Consider the following 24,601-nt stretch of genomic DNA (forward strand, 5'->3'; position numbering starts at 1 on the left):
CGCTCCAGATTTTATCGACTGGACCTAATCTGAAGTGGTTCTGCCGCGGCTGCTCTGCATGTTTGGATGGTAATGTGGTTTCCCATTATCTTTTTAATGCATACTTTACAGCTGATTTTCTATAACAGGGTTAATATTTTCGGGACTTTTCTGCCATAAATGTCCTATCTAGTCCTACCTTTGGGACTTGGTTCTGTATGAAGGTAGGGGCTCCATCGTACGCTGTGAAGAATAGAGGCTCGCTCCACACACTTGCATGAGTGTTGAGAAAACTGTTGGGCAATTTTTTTGAAGTTCCATCTAAAATCAATGTGAAAAACCGTAAATGCTCAGACACCTCTTCATTCTTGGCAGTGTGCTATGGGGTCCTGTTCTAGAGATGGAAGAGACCTACATTGATGGGACTTTCATAAATTAAGCCGTGAGCACGCTATAAATGTCTCAGAAGGAATATCTCTTTAGAGAGCACCTCCAGTTTTATTTTTTAGTTTCTGACAACTTCTAGACTAGAGACAAGTCTGTAGTGTTTGTTTGGGAGTCCCTGAACTTGGTGGCTATATCTTAATATCAACAATGCATTTAAAGAAGCATCTGTCACCAGGTTTTTATGTAACCTGAGAGCGGCATGATGTAGGGGCAGAGACCCTGATTCCAGCCATGTATCATTTTCTGATCTGCATGCTGTCATATTGATACAATCACTGTTTTATCTTCTGGAGATTTATCAGTGCTGAGCTCTGTATAACCTTACCTCCACCACCAATTGGCAGCTTTTTGTGTACACTGTGCATAGGCAGAAAGCTGCTGTTCAGTGGTGTCAGTGTGGTTACCAGCAGGTGAATGGGAGGCATCAGACATCTAGTCCTGTAGTGACAATCTCCTGCTGATAAACCACTGATTTTATTGAAACCGAAAAATAAGGCCTAGTAAGGCTACGTTCACACTAGCGTTCTGCTAGTGTGCGTCGCCTTAGCGTCGGGCGACGCACGCGTCATGCGCCCCTATGTTTAACATGGGGGACGCATGCGTTTTTGTGTGTTGCGTTTTGCAACACTTGCGTCTTTTTTGCTGCTAGCGTCGGACCAAGAAAACGCAGCAAGTTGCATTTTTCTTGCGTCCGATTTTCGGCAAAAAACGACGCACGCGTCGCAATACGCAGCGTTTTTGCGTGCGTTTTGCCGCGTTTTTGTGTGCGTCGTGCGTTGCGTCGACGCAGCGGCGCGCAACGCTAGTCTGAACGTAGCCTAAGTGACACATCTCTGGAGGCTGGGTCACAGCCCCAACATTGTGCTGCTGTCAGATTACATAGCAAAGCCTGCTGATGGATTCCTTTTGTACCATAAATCTGTACTGCTTTTCTGATTGCTTTCCATATTCTGGGCAGTCATTAGCTCCATCCTTGCAGCTTAATTTGATTTTTATTTGTTTTTTTTATTTTTTGCTAGCTACTAATCTTCCATGATTTTTGCTGTAAGGAGACAGGGCGTTTGTCCTGTTCCCCAGTGATTGGCATAGGAATGCATGTTAGAGTTTATACATAAATAGTTGGCCTCTGGGGAGTCCTGTTACAAGCACCAAGTTCCTGCATGGGGCTGCGTGTTAACCATTGCAGGTAATGGTCACCAGATCAGTGTACAGTGCCCTCATACCTGTTCTAGGTAAAGAAATGGTGCCTTGAAGGGGTTATCCACTAATTCACTGAAAAAATGCCCCGTGTAAAATAAAATCCATTATGTGAACAGCAGCGACTGTGTATTGGGGTCTCCAGACTCCCCCCTGACAGATGATGTCGGAGAAGAGACAGATTGGGCAGGTGGGCCTTCAGTGCCCGATTCTCCTGTTCTCAGGGTAGATAAGCCGCACGAGGCGTGCGTGCGATGTGATCTGTCAGGACATCGGTCTCTAGTTCAGAGCTTTTTACAGACTGGAGCATTTCTTGTTTTGCAGGCAAAATTGAGACCTCACAAGTGAACATGTCTGCTGCTAGCTGGAAGCCATTTATATATGGAGGACTTGCCTCGATAACCGCTGAATGTGGTGAGTTCTGTGCTGACATATATATGTACCATTCTAGTTTCTAAATAAGTGAGTCATATGCGTTGGCATCATTGGTGGCTTAGGGCCCATGTAGGCAGGCCGATAATTGGGGAAGGGAAATTGGAATGCTCGTTCTGATCATCGGCTAAAAAACGCCGACGAGTCACCTGTTGAAGGAGCAAAACCCTCTGTCGGAAGAGAGAATTTTTTTTTTTTTAAGTGAGCTCAAAAATCTTCATTCTCGGCAGCACATCATCCTGTGTAAACAAGGCACGTGCTGTCGAGAACATGTTCTCTAACACAGAGCAATCGTGTTCGTGATTTTTGTGTGCACAAAGAAATGCGGTTGGCCTGTCTAAACAGGACATTAAATGGGTCTTGGAGAGAGAGATTTCCCCCACACCTAAAGTTGGGGTCACCATTGTTCTCAGTGGGATTCGGGTTCTGGTTGAAGTTCGGGTACTTTCTGCCACCCGAACCTTGGACTAAAGTTTAGTGGAGTGCCAGAACCTGACCCTCCACAGGTCCGCTCCTCCCTAACGATTACTAGCTGATCTTATACAGAAGAGTGCGGTGTCTGATCTATGCAGCATACATCCCTACCGGCACAGGCAGCCATGTTGGATATATATGTACCCACTTGGGGAGCACACATTGGAATCCACTCCTGATCCTATAGCTGCACCTGCGGAGAAAGTATCCATGGCAGAGCTAACCGTATACCCTGGCAGAGTTGGCATTGCTGTGTACTCGTTGATGTTCTGCATATACTTTAAAAAGATCAGTAACTTATAGTTTGCTGGAGAAAACTCACGGTGTGCTATATCCAAGGCTTCTGTTCCCCTATCTCTCTCCCCCCCCCCCCCTTCCCCCACCAAACCTATTTTAATTAATTGAAATTTTCCCAACTCATATTTTGGGCAAATAAAGGACATGTTTGATCGACTCAAGCACCAGATGAGGCTGGCATCAGTCAGTCCTTGCATGGTTTGTGTTCTTGTGTCCAGGGTCTGTGGCAGCTTGATAAGGTTTCTAAGCTGTTTACTTCATTTCAGCTTTTACGCTAAAAGTGGTTGGCCAGTTTAAGTTTTGTTTTTAAACGCTTTTATCTTAGGCTAAAAATAATTTTTGCCATTGGGTTTCATTACAAATTTTGCACCGTGTGCCTCTTAGAGGCTTAGTTTCTCTGTGCATTTAATGTTAAGCTTCCTATGGAGGCTAAAAAATCAGACTGTTTAGCTCTATAACATTGCAGCCAGTCTGTAGCTGGATGGTGGAGCTGGCAGTAGGCATGGCATTGCTGTGCCACATCCAAGGACAAATAATGATTCATTAGAGGATATGAACAATTAAAAGGCAAGTCTCCTCCATACTTGCTGCTCAGAGCAAATCCACAATAATCTGCCAGGACAGAGCCATTCTTTACAAGTGTATAATACATGAATAGGATTGAGTATTCCTATCTGGTGCTGCAGATTCTTTTTGCTCTATATAAGCAATGTACAGTAAGGCTGTGGGCCCACGTTGCGTTTTTTGCCAAAGCGGAAATGCTTAAAAACTGCATTCCCATGCAATCGTATGGGATTCTGCGGTTGCTGTGCCCTTGCTGCGGATTTTCCCACTGCGTAATCGCATAGCAGTAAAATCCGCAGCATGTTCATTATTTCTACGGAATTGCATTAAAACGTTCAATTTATGCATGTGGGTTCATGTGCAGATGGTACCCAGGGTTTGGAGAAGAGGAGACTCTCCTTCAGGTCCTGGGTACCATATTCCTGTAAAAAAAAAAAAAAAAAAAAAATAGAGATATACTTACCTTCTGATGGCCCCGGAGTCCTCCCGCCTCTCAGCAGTACACACGGCTTCCGTTACCAGGGATGCATAGCGGGAATCACCAGGGTGATGTCGCAGTCACGCGACCTTGACGTCACGAAGGTCCTTTGCACATAGCATCCCTGGGAACGGAACATACCGGGAGCGCCGCTGAGGAGATTAGGGGCCGTTGGAAGGTGAGAATATATATATATATATATATATATATATATATATATATATATATATATATATATATATATATATATATATATATATATATATATATATATATATATATATATATATATATATATACATATACATATATATATATATATATATATATATATATATATACATACATACATACATACATACATACATACATACATACATACATACATACATACATACATACATACATACATACATACATACATACATACATACACACATACATACATACATACATACACACATATATATATATATATATATATATATATATATATATATATATATATATATACATATATATATACAGTGTGATGCAGCATCAATAGTAAAAAGTTGGTCACACTTGTCAAGCAATCATTTTTCCAAGCGATGCTTGGAAAATGCAAGCTAAGAACACTTGCAAAACACATGCGAATTCCGAGGCACGGAGTTGCGGACATTTATGCAGCATTTATGCAACATGGGCACATAGCCTAAATCTGGTGGCCGTCCGTACTGCACCATTAGGTCAGCTTGTGTTATTCTACTAAATGTCACTTACCGTGGACATCTAGGCCCTCGCCCACGGTGTCTCAGTGCATGGGTAGTTGTTGGCCAATGAACTTGTTGTTGTCCCCCCCGCACTGGTTTAGTTCCTTGGGGCCATGTACACAGACGTCTGCTGTTCTTGTTCTTCTGACATCCCGCTAACGCCCTGCCTGCCGTAACATAAAAATGCGGTCTTCAGAAACGTCTCTCTTCAGAAATGTAAACTCTTGGTGCAACCTGACTCTTCGCAACATAAATCAACCATTGATTTGCGCAACATGACCCATTTGTTCCTTCCATTTTTTTTTCCTCAAGGTACATTTCCTATAGACTTAACCAAAACGCGTCTCCAAGTCCAGGGGCAAGCTAACGATGCGAAATACAAAGAAATCCGCTACCGAGGGATGCTCCATGCGCTTGTGAGGATATGCAGAGAAGAGGGGCTGACTGCTTTATACTCTGGGTAGGTAGACATGTTGGAGATCCCTTGGCAGGTTGGCATGATTCCTGTGGTATTGTATGTTGGGAGTACCGCCAACATGAGATTTAAGAAATCTGAATAATACCAGAGGCATGTTGTCCGGTGGAGTACGGCATTCCCCACATACTTATGACTGTGGGGGTCTTATTGATGGTGGTATCTCAATATCAGAAGATCAAGTTAAACCTTGGTTATATTCTATTGTCTTGTTCTTATTGGCTTATGTCATCTCTCACCAGGCCATCAGTTTTCACTCCGCACAGGGACATTGTAGGTTTATTCGGACTCCCATGACAGCACTACGAGAGAGGGGATCCGCCCTTCAGGAACAGGAAACCTACAGATACAAAAGGGCGGTACCTCTCCCCATGCATCAGTTGGTTTCCTGTTCCTGGAGGGGCAGGATCCTACAGATGAATCTCGTAGATGGATCCCAGGCCGGCCGGTCGAATCAGGTAGCGGGGGGGTCTCCTACCTCGACCGGTGCGGAAGCTCCTGGAAGACATCACGGTGGTCCTGGCTGGACTGCACGTCAGTGATGTAGACAGCAGGGAGCAGAGTCCAGAGGATTCCTGATCTCCGTTAGCGCCGGCGCCGGTAAGTATATCGCTCCTTCGGTGTGGTGGTGCAGCGCGGTGGTGATGTAGCGGTGCCAGGAGGGGAACGCTATCCGGAACGCTGCTGCGTGCTCTTCGGCGTCCTGCATCGCTCTCAGCGTTAGCTGGAGCGTTTCCGGTGCAGTGACGTCGAGGGGGCGGAGTCAGCAGGCGTTTCCGGTCTCTGGGTGACTGCGCATGCGCAGTTCATCCAAGATGGCGGCGCCCATCGATCCTGAACGCCGGTCTCCTCACACACTGCGCTGACCCCCCAGATGTAGTCTCATCAGCCGGAACCAATAGGAGTGGCGCCAGGCAGCCTGCTGACCGGATCTGAGGGGGATTTAAGCAGGAGCTGGGAATAGAGCTCTGCCTTTGGTCACATCCACATCATGGAGAGTGATGGTGAGCGGCAGCTTCAGTTGCCGGAGGACGTGCGACAAAAGCCCACGGAGAAGGAGCATGCCAGAAGTGACCAGTCCAGCCGTAAAAGCTCGTCCAAGCAGGGATCCAGAGCATCGACTGGCAAAGAACCCCCTCGTGTTCCGGTACCTTTTTTGGCGTACACTGGTAAGAGATCTACGTGAATGCTCACTCAGTGACGCGGGCCCCTTATACTTTGTCATTTTAGGGAAAGAAAAGTGCAAAGTCGAAACATAAGGAGTGTGCCCTGTGTGAAGTCCCGTTACCAGATTCTTATATTAAAAAATTATGCGCCTCCTGTATACAACAGACGGTGAGGTCTACAGGAGTGGAGGGGTTGAGTGACATCAGGCTAGATAGATGGTATCACCCTTATTGTCCTCCCCTAGGTAGCGGAAGAATCTGCTTCTACGGCTAATCTGCGTGAGATGATCCGTACAGAAGTAAGGGAATCCCTGCGGTCTATGTCCCAGGCGGGGAGTTCAAAACAGAGAACCTCGGTGATCTCTGATTCATCAGAGGAAGATAAGGATGAAGGTTCCTATGGCTCAAATCTCTCTTCCTCGTCATCAGAAGAGGAATCTGGCCGATTCTGTCTGCCTCTGGACCGAGTAGATAAATTAGTTAAGTCGGTCAGAGGTACGATGGGCCTAGAAGAACCTAAGACTCCGCTTTCCCGTCAGCAACTAATGTTCAGTGGTTTGGAACACAAGAAGCGTAGGTCCTTCCCGGTGAATGATAAAATTCAAGACCTGATTCTCCGGGAATGGAAGAAACCGGAGAAGAAAGGCTCATTACCACCAGCCTTAAAACGCAGATATCCCTTTGAGGATACGACTGTGGATACCTGGGACAAGGCCCCTAAATTAGATGCTGCGGTAGCAAAGGCATCAAAAAAGGCCGCATTACCTTTCGAAGATATGGGATCCCTTAAAGACCCCCTTGACAGGAAGGCGGATACCTTCCTTAAAGGTACCTGGGAGATGGCAGCCGGATCGTTGAGGCCAGCGGTGGCTGCGACTTGTACAGCCAGATCCCTAATGGTCTGGCTGGAACAGTTGGAATCCCAGCTTAAGGAAGGCGCTTCCAGAAGTTCCATTCTAAGTGCGCTTCCGGTGATTCAAGATGCTGCGGCTTTCCTGTCGGACGCGTCGGTCGATTCGGTCAGGATGGCGGCCAGAGCAGCAGGACTCTCCAACGCGGCTCGTAGAGCCCTGTGGTTGAAATGTTGGTCGGGTGACATTCAATCAAGGTCCAAATTATGCGCTATCCCATGCAAAGGGGAATACCTCTTCGGACCAACCTTGGATGACCTGCTTGAAAAGGCTGGAGATGACAAGAAAAAATTCCCGAGTTTGTCATCATCTTCTTATCGGCGTCCATTCAACAGGAGGAGATTTGGTCGCGGAAGGAAGCGCGCATCCTCACCCACTAGAGAGAATTTTAGATGGGAGGATAGACGCAGGAGAGGTACGGGTTACATGTTCCGCCGTTCCTCAAAAGAACGTAAGAAACCGGACCAATGACTAGCGATCCCTGTGGGAGGGAGATTGTCAGCCTTCTCTTCCGCATGGTCTAACATCTCAAATAGTGACTGGGTCCGAGGTATTATTTCAGAAGGTCTGAAATTAGAATTTATTCACTGGCCTCGGGATAAATTTATGTTAACCCCCTTACGTTCCTCCACTATTGAACAGACGGCTTTGGAGGCAGAAGTTGTGAGTTTATGCCTCAAAAACGTGCTGATTGAAGTTCCAGAGTCAGAAAGAGGGAGTGGATTCTACTCTCCCCTTTTTCTGATCCAGAAACCAGACAGATCATTTAGGACTATCATTAACCTTAAATCCCTGAATGAATACCTGGTTAAAGCCACATTTAAAATGGAGTCAATCAGCTCTGCAATTAAAATGTTGTTCAAACACTGCTTCATGGTAGTTGTGGACTTAAAAGATGCGTATTATCATGTTCCTATCCATGAAAACTTTCAGAGGTTTCTACGTGTGGCGGTGTCTATGGGGGGTATTGTTCGACATTTTCAATTTAGAGCCCTTCCCTTCGGCCTCTCAACGTCTCCCCGAGTATTCACTAAAGTAGTTGCGGAGGTCATGGCGCATTTACGTGAATCTGATATCCTCATAATCCCTTATCTGGATGATTTCCTGATAGTTGGGAACTCAGCAGACCATTGCCTTGCTCAGGTAAAAACAGCTATATCTAAGCTAGAGAATCTGGGCTGGATCGTGAATTATGAAAAATCCCGATTACAACCCCTAAAAAACCAGAGATTCCTAGGTCTGCTGTTAGATTCCGAGTCCCAACAATGCTGTCTTCCAACTGATAAACTGCGCCATATCCAACAACAGGTATTAAAAGCAATTAAAGAACCAACCATGACTCTTAGACAGGCTATGTCCTTGTTAGGTTCCCTAACTTCCTGTATTCCCGCCGTCCGTTGGGCCCAGTTCCACTCCAGACCTTTACAGTTTGACGTACTGAATTATGACAGAGTCTTACAGGGTTCCTTGCAGGGTCAGATGACATTGAGTCCAGAGGTTCTGACATCTCTTAGATGGTGGCTAAGGGAAGACAATCTGTCAGCAGGAGTTCCCTGGGTGACTCAAGTGACTCGGGTAGTTACGACGGACGCCAGCCCCACAGGGTGGGGGGCACACATGGGTGACGTGGTAGTCCAGGGTCTATGGGACCCCCAAACATCAGCCTCTTCTAATCAAAAGGAGTTGTTGGCGATTGAATTATCAATTAAGGAACTCCTCGTGTATCTACAGGGTCACCATGTCAAAATCCTCTCCGACAATCAGGTGGCAGTGGCCTACGTGAATCACCAAGGTGGAACACGCTCCGAGTCCCTGATGGAAATAGCGGACCGCCTGCTCCAGATAGCGGAAAATCATTTTCTATCTTTAGCAGCAGTACATATAAAAGGGAAGGAAAATATAAAGGCGGACTTTCTAAGTCGAAACACCTTAAGACAAGGAGAGTGGTCTCTGAACACAAAAATCTTCAACCAGATTGTCCGCAGGTGGGGTCATCCAGAGGTGGACCTATTTGCCAACAAGGACAACAGAAAAACGAAAAAATTCTGTTCCTTGAATCCCAGGGAATATCCGCTGGTAGTGGATGCCTTCCTGATCAGATGGGATTTCCGGTTGGCTTATGCGTTTCCCCCGCTAAACCTGTTGCCTCTGGTGGTCAGAAAGATAAGGGAGGATCAAGCGAGAATCATACTGATCGCTCCGTTCTGGCCCCGAAGGGCTTGGTTCTCCTGGCTCAGGACCATGTCGGTGGAAGACCCCTGGGTACTGCCAGACATCCCGGACCTACTTCATCAAGGTCCGATCAACCATCCACAAGTGAAGGGTCTACATTTGACGGCATGGTCTTTGAAAGGTCACTGTTAAAAAACAGAGGATTTTCTCCAAATCTCATTGATACCCTTATGAAGAGTAGAAAACTCATAACAACTAAGATCTACTCTAGAACTTGGAGGAAGTTTCTGGCCTCTTCAAATTTTAATATCGAAGAGGGTTTACCAATCAACCAGATTCTAGAATTCCTGCAGAGAGGGCTAGAGCTAAATCTATCCACGAGTACGCTAAAAGTACAAGTCTCAGCCCTAGGGGCCTTATTTTCTTGCAACATTGCTGGTAATTATTGGGTATCAAGGTTCATCAAAGCAGCTAGTAGATCCAGACCTATACACAGGAATAGGTCAATGCCTTGGGATCTTAACCTAGTCCTCTCAGCCTTGACTAAAGAACCGTTTGAGCCTTTACATTCAGCCTCACTTAAATTACTATCCCTCAAAACAGCATTTTTGGTGGCAATTACATCTGCTCGTAGGGTAGGAGACATACAGGCTCTTTCTAGGCTGTCCCCCTATACAGAGTTTCTACAGGACAGGGTAGTCCTCAGACCAGATCCAGCTTACTTACCAAAAGTGGCCTCAGAATTTCATAGATCTCAGGAGATAGTTCTACCATCATTTCTCCCTAATCCTTCTAATTCCAAAGAGGAGTTACTCCATACGTTAGATGTTAGGAGATGTCTCTTAGAATATATATCAGTCACTGATGCTTGGAAGAGAGAGGAGGCGTTGTTTCTATCTTTCCAAGGTCCCAGGAAAGGTCTTAGAGTGTCGAAGTACACGCTAGCGAAGTGGATTAGGGAGGCTATCTCTCTGGCTTATACTGCAGGTGGAGGTCCAGCTCCGCAGAATCTGAGGGCACATTCCACTCGGGCCATGGCTGCATCCTGGGCTGAGAGATCTGGAGTTTCCATCGACCAGATATGTAAGGCAGCTACGTGGTCATCCCCTTCCACCTTTTTCAAGCACTATAGGTTGGACTTGGGGTTCTCTTCTGATCTCACCTTCGGGTTAAGGGTGCTACAGGCTATAGTCCCTCCCTAAGGTAGTTTACATCTCTGTAATTCTCTCGTAGTGCTGTCATGGGAGTCCGAATAAAGCATTAAGCTACTTACTGGTAGCGGCATTTTTCGGAGGCCCATGACAGCACCCTTAGTTCCCTCCCTATTCACGTGGGGGTTGCACTTCCCATAATGTATATAATGAGATAGATAGATCTCACGTGTGGTATATAGTTCATTATGATTGATTATTTTTGGACATAAACTGTATATAATGTATGTTTGTGTGCTACTAACCGCGGTAGTCCTCTCAGGCTCTAATATACAACTGATGCATGGGGAGAGGTACCGCCCTTTTGTATCTGTAGGTTTCCTGTTCCTGAAGGGCGGATCCCCTCTCTCGTAGTGCTGTCATGGGCCTCCGAAAAATGCCGCTACCAGTAAGTAGCTTAATGCTTTCAGGCCTCCTGCTGTATTACGGCCCCATTCAGGTTAACTGGGATGGTTACAGGTTCCTGCACTTCCAGGTGGCTGAGGGAAAGCTGAAGCAGCGCTGCTTCCTCCCTGTTGTGAGATTTTTTGGGGGGTCTCGTTGGCCAGTGCCCCAGTGATTATTATGTGATGGCATAGCCTATTTTCCGCTCTTCTATATAGCGCCATTAATTTCACAGCACTTTACAGACCTCGTTTCCTAGTGATGACCTACTTCCGAGATGGGAATACTGTTGTCTGGCATGAACCATCAGAAACCATGTTTACTCGCCATTGGAGATCCTCCTCCGTCCACTAGAGCTGGTCGGTCCTGTTCTCCGAAGCATTAAGGCTGAGTAATCTCTAATGTCTAGAGTAATGTAGCCCAGTGCATTGTAGATTACAGGTGGGGCAGATAATCCTGTCCATGATCCTTGTGAATGGAGCAGCCGGTGACGTCAGAGCCCCTATCATGTACAACGTGTCTCTTGTTTATGCTGGTTGCACAATAGTCTGCTCGGTTTTACAACTCTGCCCCTTCACCTACAAAGGCTGGCATCGCTCTAGGTAGAGGTTATATAGCCCTGTGACACTCTGGCTTTCACCCCAGTCACGATTCTACCTTGTGATCAGTCTGGTGAAATGGAGATCAAGACGTATTGACGTGAAACAGTTTGCAGGAAATGTAGAAATAGAGCACAGCACAGTCTGGTGCGCAGCAATGGTACTCTTCCAGCAATATAAATCCACACAGGAGCCGGCACTTGTACCTTCCGTATAAAAAGATGCTTTATTGAATCACATTAAAAACATAGATGGCGGCACATGAGACAAAAATGGCAGATGAAACGCACACAATCCCAAGCAACGCGTTTCTGACCTCTACAGTCCTTAGTCTGAGCCTTTGCAGGAAAGTAGAAGACTAGACGTACTCCAAGACTGCCACTGAGTAACACTAATATTAGTTATATATTTTATACTCTGACCTTGTGACTAATGAAAGATTGGCTGTGGGCCGACATCGAGCCCTGCTGGGTTTCCACGCACTGTGATCTGTATCCTGACTCCTTAAGCCGCCCCACTATTTACTTTATGCGTTTCGTCTCCGCAGGATTGCTCCAGCAATGCTCCGACAGGCATCGTATGGGACTATAAAAATCGGAACGTACCAGAGCATGAAGCGGTTATTTGTGGATCGTCCGGAAGGTGTGTGTCAATAGCGTTCACATCTAATGCAGATCAGGCAGGGTTGGTAACTGGTAGGTTACTATTTCTTAGGCCATTTTCTGAGGACAGGCCTGTAGCTGTAATATGCTGCGGTGAGTGTGACACCGAGTGCACTCTGCAATAACCACGTACCGTGCACTGGCATGGATTGGGAGCGCAGGCTCTAATTGGGGGACGATCGTAGCGTTGTGCTCACCACACTCTTGGCTCCTCAATGCAGAGGTAAATCTGCTGTAATAGTTAAACTGCACAGTAACTTTCACAATGGTCCCACCATTTGCACACATTGTGAACTTTTTTTCAGTTCCGTAAATAATGTTTATCCTCAAACTCATTTAAGGTGAAAAAAGAAAACGATCCCCATTTTTAGAGTTCAAAAGGGCATATTTCACAATCTGGGCACTGCCATCTGTAGTCAGATATTCAGACAATGAAATGTGCCTGTGCGCTCCTGGCCTTTAAAAATGTACTGTTTTTTTAAGAATAATTGAATTAACTGAGGTTACCATTGTCTGCTGCAGATGAGACTTTGGTTCTCAATGTATTCTGTGGAGTGTTATCCGGAGTATTTTCTTCGTGCATCGCCAACCCCACCGATGTTCTTAAGGTAAGCGTCCATCTGCTTCAGTCTGCGCATGAGCTAGTCTGCAGATTGGTGCCTTCACCATGTCGGTGCTTTAGGAACTCTATTAGTTGTGGAATACTTGGCCGACATAGCTGGGAACTGTATTAGTGCACAAGTGTCTGCTTCAAGAACAAATGTAACAGCTGAATTTTTTTTTTTCTTTTTGGGCAGTCTGTTCTAAAATTCTTAAACTCTCTTCTGCTACGTCTGCTTTTTTTTTTTTTTTTTTTTTTTAATCATGTGGTTGTTTGAAGTCGCTGTTAAATGCCTTTAGCCCTTGGGTGATATGTGCGCGTGCCTGGTCATGGATGGAGCATTAAGAGAACTTCTGGAGGCCTAGGAGTTGGCAGTCATTCCAGATGAAGAGGAGCAACACCTACATGGTGTGAGAACATTCTGTGCTGCCAAACTAAAAGGAGCGCGCCCGATGCCGGAAATACTCAGCCAACGCTATGCCTGTATCATTTTTGACCCCTGTTTAATGGAGAAAGCTCCCTGTGCTTTATTAAAATGGAAGCTTTGATTCCTTATGGTGGCATCAGTTGGCCGTAGATTATAATGGCATTAATCCCTCGGAAATGTCTAGAAATACCTTTTAAAACGTATACACACTTGCATGGGGCACCTAAAGACCACTTTAAAGGGAACCTGTCACCCACGAAAATCGCGGGTGAGGTAATCCCACCGGCATCAGGGGCTTATCTGCAGCATTCTGTAATGCTGTAGATAAGCCCCCGATGTTACCTGAAAAAGGAGAAAAAGACGTTATATTATACTCACCCAGGGGCGGTCCCGCTGCTGGTCAGGTCGGATGGGCGTCTCTGGTCCGCTCCGGCGCCTCCTATCTTCTTTCCATGACGTCCTCTTCTGATCTTCAGCCACGGCTCCGGCGCAGGCGTACTTTGCTCTGCCCTCTTGAGGGCAGACAAAGTACTGCAGTGCGCAGGCGCCAGGCCTCTGACCTTTCCGGCGCCTGCGCACTGCAGTACTATCCTCTGCCCTCAAGAGGGCAGAGCAAAGTGCGCCGGAGCCGTGGCTGAAGATCAGAAGAGGACGTCATGGAAAGAAGATAGGAGGCGCCGGAGCGGACCAGAGACGCCCATCTGACCTGACCAGCAGCGGGACCGCCCCTGGGTGAGTATAATCTAACGTCTTTTTCTCCTTTTTCAGGTAACATCGGGGGCTTATCTACAGCATTACAGAATGCTGCAGATAAGCCCCTGATGCCGGTGGGATTACCTCACCCGCGATTTTCGGGGTGACAGGTTCCCTTTAAAGGATTACATTGTAACCCCGCACCCACCCCTGTGGACGTAGCAGGTTGAAATAGCACAGTTTGTTTACCTGTATACTGTCCCCCATTTAGGTAAATTGAGCCTTATGAACACTCTTGGCATGTCCTGCATGTCTACAGCGTTCTTACTGTGAATGCTAAATGTAGGAGACAGGCCGATGTGAACGAAAAACTCGTGTGGCCCAGCAAAGTTAGAAGTCTGTTTAATTAGATGAAACATCTATGTTTAATAATAGACAAACAAAAACCCCTGTTCCTAGTTCCGCATATGTGAGGACTGTGCTGTGTAGGGAGTTGGGCATGTGACATGTTGGGTTGTCGTGCTGGCGGCGAGGCACTAGTCATGTTTGGATGACGTGGTGTCACAGGGCAGACGGTTCAGGGAGTCCTGGGAGGGAACGCTATGCACAGTCCACGGTCAGGTCTCCACGCCGGGCAGATGTTGCTTCATACGCCGTATCCCTAGAATAGCTCGGACGAGGCACGGCAGTGACTGACGTGAGAACGGGGTTTACTGTACTCCGAAAATAACCCTGCCGGCACACTGCCACCCATTCTGTCTGCTCAGTGTCCTCTGTGCAGCCAAAGCAAATTATTACTTTATTTTTCTGCCAAGGATTCATAAGACGTAATAAAAACATCTTTACCTTTTTATGTATTCATAATTTACCAGATATTGGCTGGTAATGATAGAAATCTATAAGAAACAATGTGCACACCTTAAAGTTCACATCTTCATCAGTAAGAATTCTTTATATTTTCTTTTGCCCCTCTGCCCTTTCAGAAAGCCTTCTCTGGTATGCAGTTTGTTAAAAAAAAAAAAAAAAAAAAAATCGCCCACTGCAATGATTGGCTGCAGAGTGGTCGATGTCACCACTGCAGCCGAGCGGAGAATGGGGCAGCATGTCTGAGACCTAGTGCTGGACTCGGAGGGTGAAGTAAACGGCAGGTGTTTTTACTGAATGTACAGTCAGGTTTTCTGAAACGGAACACCTTTTAAATTTATAAATATATTTAATAATTTTTAATTCCCATTTAAATGTCTGACTATAGCATCAGGAAGGGGTTAAATCGGTGAGATTTTAAAGGGAACCGGTCAGGTCAGATAACGCTATTAACCTGCAGATATGGAGTTGGAGAAGAGTCACGATTAGCACGATGGGGTGTTTTTTTTTTTTTTTGTTTTTTTTTAGACCACATCAATTACTGAGCCGGTGTGATACTTGGGAGTCAGTTTACTGACACATCAGTGCCCTGTCATTCACACAGGAGGGTGAATATGGGACCAAAATACCAAGTTAAGACCCTGCCCACAGGCCCGACCCGATGCACCAAGATATGACTTCCATCAGTATTACAGTGCCGTTGTGGTCATGTCTGTACCTGGCAAAATTCTCTTTAATCTGAAGGTTAATTGCAGTACAGTAGAAGAGCACCTTCATAATGCAAGTGCGGCACCTGGAAGAAAATGAAGTTTTTGTTTTTTTTTCCTCCTGGTAGCTGCTGGCTTTGTCATGCAGGAATGTCGGTGTGGAATCAGTCAGATGTAAGCGTGCCCCCGACTGCCAGCTCAGGAATGCATCATTGCAGAGCCGGCTGCCAGTTATCCACTGTCCAGGTTCCCTTTAAAACTCTGCAAACACTTGAGGGATTGTGGGAGATTTAAGCTCTGAATTGTAACTGAAGCCCCAACATTCTGCCACGTGCAGCACAAGTCTTACCGACAAAATGAATGCCACCTGATCCCATCGTAAGTCAATGTGTTCATAGAGAACCATCATGTACCAGAGGTGGGAAACCTCCGGGTCTTTATGGCCCATGATTACCTTTTATCCGGCCTCCAGACTAATTCCTGAGGACCACTGCTTGGGCCGCCAGCTGATTAATTTCTTCTTGCTTTGTGGTGCATGTGCACAGTGTTCACTACTGAGCGCGAGCAATGAAAGGTTACGTCCTGACACCAGTGCCAACGTCAGGACGTACTTTGTGGGCGGAGTTGACACACAGTATGTACGGCCCCCGAAGGACGGTATAAATATGCAAATGGCCCTTGGCAAAAAAGATTCCCCAACCCCGATGTAACAGATTGGGCACAGTGCCTTGACGCACGTGCGATCAGATACACGACCTTTTTTTTTTCCATCTTTAGCTGTCTCTATTATGTAGATGTGGGGTTTTATTTTGTTCCCGTGCCCGTTTATCTACTTGGACGTCATATCTGCTCCATGGTGTAAGGCTTTATTCACACATCAGTGTTTGTACTCCAAAACACAGAACGGGGTCAGTCTTTATTGGTTTCTCTGTAAATTCCACTCCTGGTTTTGGCACACCGTGATGGAAACTACGGGTGTGTGAGTGAGGCCTTATGCTGCAGTTACACGGGGCAGCGAAGTGCCCTGACAGAACACCGTGTGGGTCCACAGAATGGTGTGATTAGATGCTGCCATGAGTCTTCACATCCGTCCTCATGATGTTCTCCGTCCTTGGCTCCAGATCAGGATGCAGGCACAAGGCAGTGTGATGCAAGGGGGCATGATCGGGAACTTCATCAACATTTACCAGCAGGAAGGCACGCGAGGCCTGTGGAAGGTGACTTGTTTCTTCATTGTCTTGTGTGCGGTTTCCCCTGCTGATATGGAAGTAATCTACATTGTGTTCTCTTCCAGGGGGTGTCGCTGACGGCTCAGAGAGCTGCCATTGTGGTGGGCGTGGAGCTGCCAGTCTATGACATTACCAAGAAACATCTGATCCTGTCTGGACTGATGGGTGACACGGTCTATACACATTTTCTGTAAGTTGTGTTCTTTAATATAAATTATTAAATTCAACCTGGGTGTATTCATGTCTGCTCCAACAATGGCTAAAATAAAGGAGCAGCGTTATATATTTCAGCCTTTCTTCACCAGTGAAGCCTATAAAGGCCGGAGAAAAACTTTTGATTTAGCGATTTGTGGAGATCTTGGTGGTCGGACCCTTACAGATGATTTCATTTCTGCGCTAAACAGTAATAATTGAATCCTGTCCTTCCTGAGGCTTTTAGATTTTTAATGTTTGTTTGAAGATCTATACATTGTGCACATGTACCTTAAACATTTAAAGGGGTTCTCCAGGATTAAAGACATGGCCACTTTCTCCCAGAAATGGCGCCACTGCTATTTGTGTTGTGCCGTGTTAGTGTAGCCCTACTTATGTAATTAAAGCTGAGCTGCAATACCTAACACAACCCATAGTAAGGTGTGGCGCTGTTCCCGAAATCGGCCATGTCTTTTGACCCTTTTTTTTTTAATACCTGTTAATTGTAATTTTATTTTGTAATGGCCACTAAAAGATACTAGTTTCCTTTTTTGGACAGTAGTGGTTATAATTCAGGATTTTACTCACGTGTAGCGCCACCTGCAGTACTTAAGACATTATCATCATTGATCATCATTGTCCCCATAGGGGCTCAAAATCTAGATTCCTCATCTGTGTGGGTTTCTCCCACACTCCAAAGACAAACATGGGGAGAACCTACTGGCCCCTATTCATCAAAGCTCTTTACTCCAGAAACCTGGCATAGAAAGCTTTGAAAAGTCTTTTTTTTTTTGCACAACATGAAGTTTCTGAAACGCTTCTAGACTTTCTGCATTTTGACACCAACTTCTCCCACCTCCGCCTAAAATGAGCAGAGCTGGGGTTCAACAGAGGCACGATTCATTAAGACGTGCACCAATTAGTGAATCTGGAGCATTGGACTCAAGCATGTCCCCTCATTAACCTCTTAGTGACTGAGCTAATTTTGACCTTTAATGACCAGGAGAAATTTTTAAAATCTGTCCAGCGTCACTTTAAGGTTATAGCTCTGCAACACTTCAACGGATTCCTCTGACTTCAAGTTAGCAATAAATTTTGGTCAATATGATTTGCTTTTATTTTTGATTATTTGTCAATTTCGCAATTTCCAAACTTTTAATTTTTAATGCCTTTAAAGGAGGTTGTCACCTACAATAATGCCGCCATCATTTTACTTGCCTGTGAGTGGTGCTTTTGCTGACTGCTCACTGGGCATCTTGTGACCCCGGTTGCAGCCTGCTATGCAGTCACGTCAAGTTGTGGTAAGTCAGAGGCGTGACCCAGTTGCGTGCACCCCACCCTGATTGAGTGGGATGAGGGCGGAGTGTCACCGCACATCACAACCCAGTATCCAGCACGCGCTTGAGGCCAATGAAAGAGCGGAGGGCCTGGCGATAGACCCGGGGTGGCTTGGGGACCTAATTTCTCTCTCCTGTAGCATGTAGAATCGCAAGAAATGTTTTTTTAGTGGCCCCATAACGGCCACCGGTTTAATGCCTATCGGCAGTCATTAACCCCTTCCCTGACATATGACCCAGCGTATGCGTCATGAAAGTCGGTGCCAATCCGACCTGTGGCGCAGCGTATGCGTCATGGTGAGATCGTATTCCTGTGGGTCGGGTGAAAGGGTTACCTGACATTAAACACCACCCTCCCCCCCCCCCCCCCCCCCCCGTTGCTACGATCTCTCTAGTGACCACTTTGTCTCCACCCCCCCAGATCTGATTGGAGCTAGCGTCCATGTGACGCTATTTCTCCATTCAGATGTGGAGGAGCTAAGTAAACCATGGCTTCCTCCCAGTCCAGCTTCATGCCGTCCATGGAAGCTGAACAGCGAGGTGCCTGCATGCTGCCCTGCCACATACCACGATTGCCATCATCGCCACCACCAGGTACTCCCCTCTGCTGCCCTCCACTCCCCACCGTGTCTGCTCCCTGCCCCGGTGATCACCCCCCCCCCCCATCTGCTGCTGTATCTCCTAGTCCCTGCCCTGCGGATCTCCGCCCCCTGCCCCGCTGATCACCCCCTCCTGCCCCAATTTTGCCATTAGGGTTGGAGTTTGGCTAAAGTTGTGGTTGGGATTAGGGGTATGGGTTAGTGATGAGCGAGTATACTCGTTGCTCGGGTGGTCTCCGAGTATTTGTAACTGCTCGGAGATTTAGTTTTCGTTGCCTCGGCTGCATGATTTACAGCTGGTAGACAGCTTGAATACATGTGGGGATTCCCTAGCAACCAGGCAACCCCCACATGTTCTCAGGCTGGCTAGCAGCCGTAATTCATTCAGCTGCGTCAACAAAAACTAAATCTGAGCAGTTACAAATACTCGGAGACCACCCGAGCATGCTCAGGAAAACCCGAGCAACGAGTACACTCGCTCATCACTAGTAGGGGTGTGTTGGGGTTAGGGTTGGAGTTAGAATTTGGGGGTTTCCACTGTTTAGGCACATCAGGGGCTCTGCAAACATAACATGACGCCCACAGACCATTCCATCAAAGTCTGCATTTCAAAACGTCACTACTTCCCTTCTGAGCCCCGACGTGCGTCCAAACAGTGGTCCCCCCCTCCCCCCACATATGGGGTACCATCGTACTCAGGACAAACTGGACAACAACATTTGGGGTCCAGTTTCTCCTGTTACACTTGTGAAAATAAAAAATTGCGGGCTAAAAAAATTTTTTATTTTCACGGCTCTGCGTTCTAAACTTCTATGAAGCACTTGCGGGTAAAAAGTGCTCACCACACATCTAGATAAGTTCCTTGGGTGTCTAGTTTCCAAAATGGGGTCACTTTTGTGTGGGAGCTCCAATGTTTAGGCACACGGGCTCTCCAAACACGACATGGTGTGCGCTAACGATTGGAGCTAATTTTTCATTCAAAAAGTCAAATGGCGCTCCTTCCCTTCAGAGCCCTGCCGTGAGCCCAAACAGTGGTTTAACCCCAGATATGAGGTATCTGTGCACTCAGGAGAAATTGCCCAACAAATTTTAGGATCCATTTTATCCTGTTACCCATGTGAAAATGAAAAAAATTGAGGCTAATAGAGAATTTTTGTGACTAAAAAGTTAAATGTTCATTTTTTTTTTCCTTCCATGTTACTTCTGTTGCTGTGAAACGCCTGAAGGGTTAATAAACTTCTTGAATGTGGTTTTGAGCACCTTGAGGGGTGCAGTTTTCAGAATGGTGTCACTTTTGGGTATTTTCAGCCATATAGACCCCTTAAACTGACTTCAAATGTGAGGTGATCCCTAAAAAAAAAATGGTAGTTACCTGCCGATAACGGTATTTCTCTGATCCCATGATGGCACCACGGAGAGGGGTCCGCCCCCAGGGACAGGAAACCTACAGATGAAAAAGGGCGTACCTCTCTCCCACATCAGTTGGATTACAGAGCCTTATTACAGAACTTCAGCTGCAACTCAATATTTGCACAAATTAAACTTAAGTTAAATAGGTTAACAGAGGCACCGTGACTAAAATTAATTACTAGTACATTATCAAGTGCACACCTGTGTGTGAAAAGGGAGGGAATATACGGGTGCCATCATGGGATCAGAGAAATACCGTTATCGGCAGGTAACTACCATTTTCTCTATCCCCATGATGGCACCATGGAGAGATTTGAATAGATAGAACTCTTAGGGAGGGACCACTGCCTCTAGAACCCTTCGCCCAAAGGTAGGATCAGAGGAGGTCAAGTCTAAGCGGTAATGCTTGAAAAATGTAGACTGGGAAGACCAAGTGGCCGCTCTACATATCTGTTGTATTGAAGCGCCAGCTCTCTCCGCCCAGGATGATGCCACTGCTCTGGTCGAATGAGCTTTTATGTTCTCTGGGATGGCTGTCCCACAGGATGAGTAGGATAGGGCGATGGCGTCTCTTATCCATCTTGCCAACGTGGCTTTCGATGCTTTGTCCCTTCCGTGGACCCTGGAAGCAGACAAACAGAGCCCTATCCTTCCTGCACTCCCTAGTGGCTGATAGATATTGTTGGGGACGCCTGTGCGCGCGTTCTAACGTTCCGCCCTTGCCCGTACTTCCGGTTTGGGCGGCGGTGTCCAGCGGTGACCTGCGGCGCTTTTGCGCGCTGTAGCGCTCCTGCGCCTGCCATGGTAGCGTAGCCGCCGTTACCCCCATGTACCGATTAGCGGTACCGAGGCTGTATCGGTGACCGCCGTCACCTGCCTCTTTCCTCCCCCTTTTTTTTTTTTCTTGGGGAAGGCAGGCTCGAACCTCTTCACTGCCTCCCCCTGCAACACTCACCAATAGGGCCCGCCGACCCCCGTGGTGGTGCTTCAGGGTCGGAAGAAAAGGGGGGAGAAAACCTGCTGGACCCAGCCGTGACAGGGCGCCCCCTGTCAGGAACCGACCGGCCAGCACCCTGGAATCCCACGAAGAATCCTTCAGGTACGTGCTGTAGGGACAGGAAACCAACTGATGTGGGAGAGAGGTACGCCCTTTTTCATCTGTAGGTTTCCTGTCCCTGGGGGGGACCCCTCTCCGTGGTGCCATCATGGGGATAGAGAGAGGTTTTTTAAATTTTGTTGAAAAAATGAGATCGCTGGTCAAATTTTAACCCTTAACTTCCTAACAAAAAAAAATTGTTTCCAAAATTGTGCTGATGTAAAGTAGACATGTGGGAAATGTTATTCATTAATTATTTTGTGTCACATAACTCTCTGGTTTAACAATCTAAAAATTCAAAATTTCCCAAATTTCCAATTTTTTTTTTTCACGAACGCAAAATTTCTGACCTAAATTTACCACTAACATGAAGCCCAATATGTCACGAAAAAACATTCTCAGAATCGCTAGGATCCGTTAAAGCGTTCCTGAGGTATTACCTCATAAAGGGACACTGGTCAGAATTGCAAGAAATGGCCAGGTCATTAAGGTCAAAATAGGCTGGGTCATGAAGGGGTTAAGATCAACATGAAAATTACTGGTCTTGATGAATCTGGGCCATAGACCTATTGCAGATGTTAAGCACTGGGCACCTGTGCTGCCCAGTAGACCCATACCTCCGGATTTGCTTGGGTCTAACCTGTGTGTACAGTCATGGACAAAAATTTTGAGAATGAGACAAATATTAATTTTTCCAAAGTCTACTGCTTCATTTTTTCTAATGGCAATTTGCATATACTCCTGAATGTCAGAGTGATCAGCTTAACAGCAATTACTGTACTTGCAAAGTCAATATTTGCCCAGAAAATGAACTTTAACCCCCAAAACACATTTCAACATCATTGCAGTCCTGCCTTAAAAGGAGCAGCTAACATCGTTTTAGTGATTGATCGCCAGCCCTGTCCTCATCAACACCCACACCTGTGTTAATGGATCAATCAGTCATGATTAAGTAAGAATGACATCACTGGACACTTTAAAAGGAGGCTGGTGCTTGGTATCATTGTTTCTTCTCAGTTAACCATGGTTATCTCTAGAGAAACACGTGCAGCCATCATTGCACTACACAAAAATGGCCTAACAGGGAAGAGTATCGCAGCTACAAAGATTGCACCTCAGTCAACAATTTATCGCATCATCAAGAACTTCAAGGAGAGAGCTTCCATTGTTGTCAAAAAGGCTCCAGGGCGCCCAAGAAAGACCAGCAAGCGCCAGGACAGTATCTTAAAACTTTCAGCTGCGGGATCGGACTACCAGCAGTGCCAAGCTTGCTCAGGAATGGCAGCAGGCTGGTGTGAGTGCTTCTGCACGCACTGTGAGGCGGAGACTCTTTGAGCAAGGCCTGGTTTCAAGGAGGGCAGCAAAGAAGCCACTTCTCTCCAGAAAAAACATCAGGGACCGACTGATATTCTGCAAAAGGTACAGGGAGTGGACTGCTGAGGAAAAAGCACCTACATAGCAATGCCCTCGCGGCCAACGAGGGGCGTACCTCTAAGCCAAAACAGAAAAAACCAAAAAAGGACTCGCACCAGGCCTAAAATAAACCCTAGGTCCAATATGGATGATATAGGGAGAAGTAGTTAACCATAGGTCTGGGCAAGAAAAATAGAGGTACAAAAGGGATAAAGAACAATAATCTTTATTAGAATATCAAATATACACAGGATAATAATAGAAAATATAAATACAAAGACAGAAAAAGGGGCAACATGAGAAAAGCAGCTAAAAGAGTGCATGTACTAGATGGCACAATACAATGCTAAATACAGCATAACGTGCAAAATTGAGCATCCCACCCTGACTGCAGACCAAAGGACAAATAGGTCATAAATGAATAGTAAGTAATGTAGTCTCATAGGGGCACTAAAGGATACTGAATAGTGCAATTGCAAGAAATCCACAGCAAAGTGTCCGGGGAAGCAGAAAATATGAGACGGGGAGAAGGCAACGTGAGTGAATATATAAACAATATATTAGATAAATGAGCCGTTACCTTGCGACATGGTAGCAAAAAGAGCCCGGGTACTGCAGGCAGGGAGGCTTTGCTGTGGATTTCTTGCAATTGCACTATTCAGTATCCTTTAGTGCCCCTATGAGACTACATTACTTACTATTCATTTATGACCTATTTGTCCTTTGGTCTGCAGTCAGGGTGGGATGCTCAATTTTGCACGTTATGCTGTATTTAGCATTGTATTGTGCCATCTAGTACATGCACTCTTTTAGCTGCTTTTCTCATGTTGCCCCTTTTTCTGTCTTTGTATTTATATTTTCTATTATTATCCTGTGTATATTTGATATTCTAATAAAGATTATTGTTCTTTATCCCTTTTGTACCTCTATTTTTCTTGCCCAGACCTATGGTTAACTACTTCTCCCTATATCATCCATATTGGACCTAGGGTTTATTTTAGGCCTGGTGCGAGTCCTTTTTTGGTTTTTTTAGTGGACTGCTGAGGACTGGGGCAAAGTCATTTTCTCTGAATCCCCTTTTCGATTGTTTGGGACATCTGGAAAACAGCTTATTCGGAGAAGAAGAGGTGAGCGCTACCACCAGTCTTGTCTCATGCCAACTGTAAAGCATCCTGAAACCATTCAAGTGTGGGGTTGCTTCTCAGCCAAGGGAATCGGCTCACTCACAGTCTTGCCTAAAAACACAGCCATGAATAAAGAATAGTACCAGAATGTCCTCCAAGAGCAACTTCTCCCAACCGTCCAAGAGCAGTTTGGCGCCCAACAATGCCTTTTCCAGCATGATGGAGCACCTTGCCATAAAGCAAAGGTGATAACTAAATGGCTCATGGAACAAAACATAGAGATTTTGGGTCCATGGCCAGGAAACTCCCCAGATCTTAATCCCATTGAGAACTTGTGGTCAATCATCAAGAGACGGGTGGACAAACAAAAACCAACAAATTCTGGCAAAATGCAAGCATTGATTATGCCAGAATGGACTGCTATCAGTCAGGATTTGGTCCAGAAGTTGATTGAGAGCATGCCAGGGAGAATTTCAGAGGTCTTGAAGAAGGGTCAACACTACAAATATTGACTTGCTGCATTAACTCATTCTAACTGTCAATATAACCTATTGGTACTCATAATATGATTGCAATTATATTTCTGTATGTGATATAAACATCAGACAAACACAAATAAAAACCAGAGGGCAGCAGATCATGTGAAAATATAATTTTGGTGTCATTCTCAAAACTTTTGGCCATGACTGTAAGTAAGCTGATAGTCTGT

The 24,601-nt window shown here is 46.0% G+C and overlaps 2 protein-coding genes across 3 annotated transcripts in view; both read left to right on the plus strand.

The window, feature by feature from the left end:
* The window catches only part of SLC25A30 (solute carrier family 25 member 30), a 33,170-nt gene that overhangs the window by 3,327 nt on the left and 5,242 nt on the right, over window positions 1-24,601 (plus strand). The window contains exons 2-7 of one of the 2 annotated variants that reach the window (XM_069758264.1): window positions 1,948-2,037; window positions 4,933-5,080; window positions 12,086-12,180; window positions 12,723-12,808; window positions 16,614-16,709; window positions 16,787-16,911. In XM_069758264.1, coding sequence (XP_069614365.1) covers window positions 1,974-2,037; window positions 4,933-5,080; window positions 12,086-12,180; window positions 12,723-12,808; window positions 16,614-16,709; window positions 16,787-16,911 — 614 coding nt within the window. In that variant the 5' untranslated portion in view covers window positions 1,948-1,973. The remainder of the gene's footprint in view (window positions 1-1,947; window positions 2,038-4,932; window positions 5,081-12,085; window positions 12,181-12,722; window positions 12,809-16,613; window positions 16,710-16,786; window positions 16,912-24,601) is intronic. The other variant, XM_069758265.1, reaches the window with a different exon arrangement.
* On the plus strand, window positions 7,779-10,953 carry LOC138670685 (uncharacterized). The gene is made up of 2 exons (XM_069758262.1): window positions 7,779-9,360; window positions 9,432-10,953. The coding sequence occupies exons 1-2, from the start codon at window positions 7,779-7,781 to the stop codon at window positions 10,544-10,546; spliced, it is 2,697 nt and encodes an 898-aa protein (XP_069614363.1). The 3' UTR covers window positions 10,547-10,953.

This window comes from Ranitomeya imitator, chromosome 3, assembly GCF_032444005.1.
Source record: "Ranitomeya imitator isolate aRanImi1 chromosome 3, aRanImi1.pri, whole genome shotgun sequence".
In the NCBI taxonomy this organism is placed as follows: Eukaryota; Metazoa; Chordata; class Amphibia; order Anura; family Dendrobatidae; genus Ranitomeya; species Ranitomeya imitator.

Coding starts and splice junctions, on each gene's coding strand:
- LOC138670685 (XM_069758262.1), top strand. CDS start 7,779: ATGTTAACCCCCTTACGTTCCTCCACTATTGAACAGACGGCTTTGGAG. Junction 9,361..9,431: donor GGAGGATCAAGCGAGAATCA/TACTGATCGCTC, acceptor GTGGAAGACCCC/TGGGTACTGCCAGACATCCC.